Source organism: Orycteropus afer, unplaced genomic scaffold, assembly GCF_000298275.1.
Source record: "Orycteropus afer afer isolate SDZICR_OR568_19922 unplaced genomic scaffold, OryAfe1.0 scaffold00179, whole genome shotgun sequence".
Classification (NCBI taxonomy): Eukaryota; Metazoa; Chordata; class Mammalia; order Tubulidentata; family Orycteropodidae; genus Orycteropus; species Orycteropus afer.
This window is the reverse complement of record NW_006921766.1, coordinates 171,619-179,279: the sequence shown is the minus strand read 5'-3', so window position 1 is coordinate 179,279 and position 7,661 is coordinate 171,619. Positions and strand designations below refer to the sequence as shown.

At 45.1% G+C, this 7,661-nt stretch overlaps 2 protein-coding genes across 2 annotated transcripts in view; both read right to left on the bottom strand.

The window, feature by feature from the left end:
• The window catches only part of TSPEAR (thrombospondin type laminin G domain and EAR repeats), a 311,553-nt gene that overhangs the window by 294,507 nt on the left and 9,385 nt on the right, over positions 1-7,661 (bottom strand). The gene's annotated exons all lie outside the window — the stretch shown is intronic.
• On the bottom strand, positions 356-1,177 carry LOC103202402 (keratin-associated protein 10-12-like). The gene has a single exon (XM_042781840.1). It carries the CDS (start codon positions 1,175-1,177, stop codon positions 356-358), a length of 822 nt encoding a protein of 273 aa, XP_042637774.1.

Here is a 7,661-nt window from a genome sequence, read left to right as displayed (position 1 = left end):
AAAAAAAAAAAAAAGAAGAAGAAGCTCAGGGTCCCAAAACAGTCCCAGTCTCCATGCTGCATCCATGCCCCACCCCCTACCATTTTTCCAGATATGCACAAGAGGCCTCCTGAGAGGGAGAGACAATGCCTTTATTTGCTGGCAGACAGGTCACTCATGTGGAACACTGAGCCAGGATTGAGAAGAGGTCACTGAATGACTCACAGAAGCAGAGGGAATCCACCCAGAGCCAAAAGACTCAGTACAGTCATTTGGAGAGTGGAGTGACTCTGGAGCAAGAAGAGACCTCAGATCGGGCTCTGGTTCCAAAGGTGTCAGGAGAAAGCCAGAGTGGCTCTGGAGGGTTGGTGCCCATTCAGCAGCAGGGATTCTGGCCTGAGGAAGAGCCACAGCAGGCAGGCTTGCACAAGGGGTGGCAGAGCAGGGACATGCTGGAGGAGGCAGGGGTACAGCAGGAGGAGGAGGACACACAGCAGGCAGGCTTGCACGCAGGTTGGCAGATGAGGGACACACAGGAGGAGGGTTTACAGCAGGAGGTTGTACAGGTAGAGGGCTGGCAGCATGAGGGGGCAGGGCAGGGGCTGGCCCCACAGCAGACAGGCACACAGCAGACAGGCTTGCAGCAGACGGGCTTGCAGCAGACAGGCTCACAACAGACAGGCTTGCAGCAGACGGGCTCACAGCAGATGGGCTTGCAGCAGACGGGCTCACAACAGGCGGGCTTGCAGCAAACCGGCTCACAGCAGATGGGCTCACAGCACACAGGCTTGCAGCAGGTCTGCTGACAGGGGGAGGGCACACAGCATACTAGTTGGCAATTAGACTGCTGGCAACAGGAGGGTACACAGGGGCTGGTGCAGACTGATTGGCAGGGGCTGGACCCACAGGTTGCCTGGCAGCAGGAGCTGGACACACAACTCACAGGAGTGCAGATGAGGGTCTGGCAGGGGGCCGGGGCACAGCTGGTGGGGGTGCAGCAGGTGGACTGGCAGCAGGTGGGGGCACAGCAGGTGGACTGGCAGCAGGTGGGGGCACAGCAGGGTGGCTCACAGCAGCTCTCTGGGCAGTTGTCCACCTCCCAGGAGGAGTCGGTGCAAGTCCCACAGGACCCGGGCAGGCAGACACAGCTGTCATAGCTTAGGTCATTAGAGCAGACAGACATGTTGGAAGCAGCCATGGCGTGGGGTAGGGTGGGAAGAGGTGAAGTTGTACAGGAGGAGGGTAGGAGTGAGTGAGTGAGTGAGTGAGTGAGGAGCTCTTGAACTCCAGGGCTTTTATATCCCTCTGTGTTGTGTGTTGTCTCAACAGAGACCTCAAAAGCTTCCCTTCCTGGTTGGTGTCACAGCAGCAGCTGCTGTTGTTTTCATGGTACCTGTTCCTTGTTTTGACACTACTGGCCTGAGACTCCTGTGTAACCTGTGTTTGTTCCAAGATAAACCAACAGAAATGCTTCTAGTACATCAAGATACCTGCAAGACACCACCACAGAAGCCGTCAGTCAATTTTTAAAATGAAGCACTCTGAGGTTTCCTGTGGGGTTTGTTCATTGTCTCCTTTTCTTTGTTGGTTGAGAATGGGAATGGGAGACACAGTCAAAGATCCTTCTGAGCATGTTTGCCTGGCCTTGTGCCAGGCCTGCTCTGAGGGTAATGTCACCTATTGTCAGTGGACCTGGAAGACCTGCGTCTGACCGGTGAGTCATGGGCAGGTATATGGGAACCATGTCTTCCTGGGAGCAGAGATCAGTGCAGGTGGGATGCAGACCCAGCACAGTAGGGATGCCATGAGGTGCAATTGGCTTCTGCTGTGTTGGAACTTCAACTTTTATACAAACAGCATGCACAAATGCTCATACCTTCCTCTGTCCTCACAGCTCAGACAACACCTGCAATGGTCTTTGTGTGCCACTGAGAAAAAGTCCCCTTCCTCTGTTCCTCCTTGTCTCCTGCAGGCCAGGACATCATCGGGAAGTAGTGGCCATGAACCCAGCCTCTGTGTCATCTCCTGGAATTGTTGCAGTAAATGCACAAACCAAGGTCTGGCTGTGCATGGGGATCTGGGAGTGGTCCTCTAATAACCTATGCCCTGTGTAAAATTACACACAATTCACAGTCAGTACTATAGACCTGCAACCCAATAAGCACCCAGTGCCTGATTGTGGGTCCTTTGTACTCTCCTGCAGCCAGCACTCCTCCAAGCAGATGATCAGAAACAGCGGGTCCTCAGCAACCTTCCACTAGCCAGCTCTGCCAGTTAGCCCAGGGCTCCCTGAGGGCTGAGGCCTCACTATTTTCTGATGAGGCAGGACTCACACTCTCCCTGCAGACTTTGTCATAGAGGCTGCCCAGGTGATCATACCACTCCCAGGGCCCTGCCAGCCCTGGTCAGGATGGGGAGAAGGACCAGACTGTGGAGCTGTCCTAACCAGAGCTGGGGCTGCCTCTCAGGCCTCAAGGGATGCCTCAAGGTCCTCTGAAGTGACCATGGGGTCACTGAATTCTCTGCCATCCTTTGTCTTCGCCCCATCTTGTCTTCCAAGCCTGGCCTCTCCCCTGAGGCCCACCTAGGTGTTCACACAGCTCTGGGCTTTGACTGACATTCTTCCTCTCTGTTACCCCACCCAACTCAGCTCTGAGCCTGCCTTTTCTATCTCCTTTGCCTCCCATGATGTACAACCTCCCATGGCCACTACTCCCTCTCCAGCTGTGGGTATGGTGCCTCTAGGGTAGGTGCCAAGAAGCTTCCACCTTGCCTATACATGAGGCACTCAGGGCTAGCTAGCTGAGTGAACACATCTCAGATGCGGGGAGATATTCTGTCTATCATTAAGTTCAGCTATGGACAGAAGGATAACTCCTGACTCTGGCTGTGTGGCTAAGGTTGCTGATGAGGATGTGTGTTCCTCAGAACTGGCCCTAGGATAAGCAAGACTGTACCTGGATATTGTGGACAATAATAAACTTGTAAATGTGGTTATAGTCCAAGTCACTTTTATCATTCTAGAATAAAGAGAAAAGCATTCCTGTTTCTTTTTCTCTGAGTCATCTTAAGAGAATTGTAGAATTTGGTTCCTCAAGACAACTGGAAATTATTTTAAGTCCAATGTAAGAAAAAGAAAAACATACCTGTTGATGAATATTACATAGTCACTCTAAACTATAACGTTTTGTAGTTAGGTGCCATCAAGTTGTCTCCAATTCATAGCAACTCTATGTACAACTCCTCGAAAGGAAGGTTGGGCAATCCTACTTCCGTAGTGATACTGCCTCGGAAACCCAAGGAGGGGTCGCTATGAGTCGGGGCCGACTCAACGGCACATAACAACAACAACAACAACAACTATGTACAACAGAACAAAACACTGCCCGGTTCTGTGATAGACTCACAATCTTTGCTATATCTGTGCCCATCGTTGAAACCACTGTGTCAATCCATCTCATTGAAGGCCTTCCCCTGTTTCATTAACCCTCCACTTTACCAAGCACGATATCCTTCTCCAGGGAATGGTCCTGTGATATTTGGAGCTGTGTGTCAACTTGGCTAGACCCCAGTTCTGTGTGGTTGTTCCCATGATGGGATCAGATGACTGTGTTCTGAGTGGCCAATCTGTTCAGGGAGAGTTTTCCTAGGGGTGTGACCTGCTTCCAGGATATCCAGGGGCATCCTGGGAAGAGAGACATTCTTCTGTGGATCGGGATTCTGTTGTGCTACCTACAACTGTCCATGAGTGAGCATTCCACCGTTCGGCCTGGAGATCTAGGATTAATCATTCGTTGGAGTCAACAGCTGGTGTACTGCCTGCCAGCCTTGAGCTTTTCACCCCTGTGGTTGTGGAAGCTAGGAAAAGCCTCCAGCCTGACGTTTGCTCCGAGGACTTTGGACTTGCCAGCTTCTATACGTTTGTGAGCCATTTTCCTCAAATAAATTTCTCTCTCTCTCTCTCTCTCTCTCTCTCTCTCTATATATATATATATACATTATATATGTAAGCTTTGCTGGTTTTTGTTTCTCTAGAGAACCCAGTCTAACATAGGTCTCTTCTGACAACATGGCCAAAGTAGGTCAGACGAAGTCTGGCCATTCTCACTTCCAAGGAGCATTCTGGCTGCACTTCTTCCAGGACAGATTTGTTAGTTCTTGTGGCAGTCCATGATATTTTCAGTATTCCCCAACACCACAACTCAAAAGTGTCAACTCTTCTTTGGTCTTCCTTTTTCATTGTCCAGCTTTCATTTGCATATGAGGCTATTGAAAATATGATGGCTTGTATCAGGCACACCTTAGTCCTCAAGGAGACATCTTTGTTCTTCAGCACTTGAAAGAGGCCCTTTGCAGCCGATTTACCCAGTGCAATACGTCTTCTGATGTCTTGGCTACTTCTCCCGTTGGTGTTGATTGTGGATCCAAGTAATATGAAATCTTTGACAATTTCAATCTTTTCTCCATTTCTTATGATGCTGCTTATTGGTCCATTTGTGAGGATTTTTGTTTTCTTTATACTGAGTTGTAATCCATACTGCAGATTGTAGTCTTTAATCTTCATCAGTAAATGCTTCAAGTCATCCTCACTTTCAGCAAGCAAAGTTGTGTTGTCCGCATATCTCAGGTCATTAATGAATCTTTCTCTAATCCTGATGCCACGTTCTTCTTCATATAGTCAGGTCTCAGATTATTTGTTCAGCATGCAGATTGAATAAGTATGGTGAAAGGATACAACCCTGACACACACCCTTCCTGATTTTAAACCATGCAGTATCCTCTTGTTCTGTTCGAACAACAGCCTCCTGATCTATGTACAGGTTCCTCATGAGCATAATTAACTGTTCTGGAATTCCCATTCTTCTCAATGTTGTCCATTATTTGTCATAATCCACAAAATCAAATACTTCTGCATAGTCAATAAAACACAAGTAAACATCTTTCTGGTATTCTTTGCTTTCAGCCAACATCCATCTGTCATCAGCAATGATATCCCTCGCTCCATGTCCTCTTCTGAATCCAGCTTGCATTTCTGGAAGCTCTCTATCACCATACTGCTGCAACCATTTTTGAATTATCTTCCATAAAATTTTACTTGCTTGTGATGTTAATGATATTGTTCGATAACTTCCACATTCTGTTGGATCACCTTTGGCATGGATACAAATATGGATCTCTTCCAGTTAGTTGGCTAGGTAGCTGTCTTCCAAATTTCTTGGAATAGACAAGTGAGTGCCTCCAATATGGCATCTGTTTGTTGAAACATCTCAGTGGGTATTCTGTCAATTCCTGGAACCTTGTTCTTTGCCAATTCCTTCAGTGCAGCTTCGACTTCTTCCTTCAATACCATTAATTCTTAATTATATGTCACCTCCTGAAATGGATGAACATTGACCAATTCCTTTTTGTACAGTGACTCTGTGTATTCTTTCCCTCTTCTTTTGATGTTTCCTGTATCATTCAATATTTTGTCCATAGAATCTTTCAATATTGCAACTTGAGGCTTGAGTTTTTTTCTTCAGTTCTTTCAGCTTGAGAAATATCAAGCATGTTCTTCCTTTTTGGTTATCCAACTCCAGATCTTTGCACATTTCATTATAATAATTGACTTTGTCTTCTCAATATGCTCTTTGAAATCTGTTTAGCTCTTTTATCTTGTCATTTCTTCTATTTGCTTTAGCTACTCTCTGCTCAAGGGCAAGTTTCAGAGTCTCTTCTTACATCCATTTTGGTCTTTTCTTCCTTTCCTGTCTTTTTAATGACCTTTTGCTTTCTTCATGGTTGATGTTCCTCTGGTTCTCAGTCATTGGTCTTCAATGCATCATCAAATTTATTCTTTAGATGGTCTCTAAATTCAGGAGGGATATTGTCAAGGTCATATTTTGGCTCTCGTGGACTTGTTTTAATTGTCTTCATCTTCAAGTCGAACTTGCAAATAAGGAGTTGATGGTCTGTTTCACAGTCAGCACCTGGCCCTGTTTTAGCTGAAGATATTGAGCCTCTCCATAACCTCTTTCCACAGATGTAGTCAATCTGATTCTTGTGATCCCAATCTGGTAAAATCCACATGTTTATAACATAAACACTCAAAAATGTTCATATTAGATGTCAGTGGTAAATAGGCCACAGAATTCTAGATACTATGTAACTACAACTGTGTGAAACAAATCAACCAGCAAAAGCTCAATGGAAAAAAAATGGCTGCATATAAACAGAAAAGTTAACATCATAAGGAGTATCTGTAAATGGGAAGAATAGATAATTTTTAATGCTTTTTGGCTAAACAAATGAACAAAATATACATATTTTTTAACCCAGAGCTTTTGACCATCACTTTCATTGTATTATATCTTTGAAACAGTGCTTCTCATAACAAAAGTCAGAGGCAATCTTCCTGGATTTCCTGCATGCAGATTCTGTTATTTACCTTTTCGTACAGTTGTGAAATCAGATATATTTTTATTTCCCTGGTTGTTTCATACTGGCAGGAATGGTGAGGTCCTCCTAGAGAGTTGCCCTGAGAAGGACCTAGTGTATCATCAATGAAAAATAGAACAGAAGTTCTGCTTCTGACCAACTGTCCTACCAAGAACAACAGGAAAATACAGATGGCATTTAAAACTATCCATCTTAGAGCACTGGGGAGGGATCCTGGCAACCAGGAGTTGGTGAAGGAGGCATCCTAGAAGAGAGGAAAGTTCCCTGAGGCAATTTCAGCATTCTGCAGTGATTCATGATGCATTTGCCAATTCCTATCTACCCTGGGTTGAGAGGCTACAGTCCAAGCAGAAAGCTGCAAGTTAGAAGAGGGAAGCTGTCATTACTCAAGGTTGAGGAGATAAAAATTGAAGTTCAAGATCCACCAAAGAGAAGCAGCCTGGTAAACATTCTAGAATTATAATTAATGTTAATGAATTATTGTTAATTCTTAAGGTGACACCCTAGCCATATGGGTTAACTGGAAACAGACCAGCCGTCACAAACACCATATCCCAACTTTGCACAAACTCAATCTCTATTAGATTCAGCCATTCTATTCTTTTTTGGCTGCCTGAAAGGAAGCAAATGTAACCCATCTCTGTAGGAAGGCAGCATCAATCTCAGGCACTTCTGCATGTCTGCAGAATTATAGAATGTTCAATATGCAATAAAAATGGCTGAACATGACAGAAATACAAAGATAAAGCCAACAATAGAAGTGATCTTTTAGGAGGTTCACATTTTGGAGTTGTCCATATAATGGAGAAATTGGGTCCAAATATTGTTGTTATGCTGGAAGAGATAGCTGAGGCGATGAGGACTTTAACCTGAGAATTGGAATTTATTTTAAAATGAATAAAATGGAAATTATAGAACTGAAAAGTATGATTACTGAAATTGGAAACTCAGTAATTGGGTTTGACAGCAGAGTAGATAGAACAAGAGTAGAAAGCACTGATGGGCTGGATGAAGTCAACAGAGAACATCAACCAAAAGAATCATGATGCTGGGAAGAAGGGCTTTACTTTCTTAATCAATGATTCTGAGATGAAAATATAAATTGATTTGTATCTATTTAAGAAATGTTTGTTATCATTTGGAGGCAAAAAAAAAAAAAGAAGGTGGGGACCAGGTTTGCTGGTCCAATAGAGCCTGGTGTAACCACTGAGACTATGGCCCCTAGCTGCCCTTCAGGTCTGGAA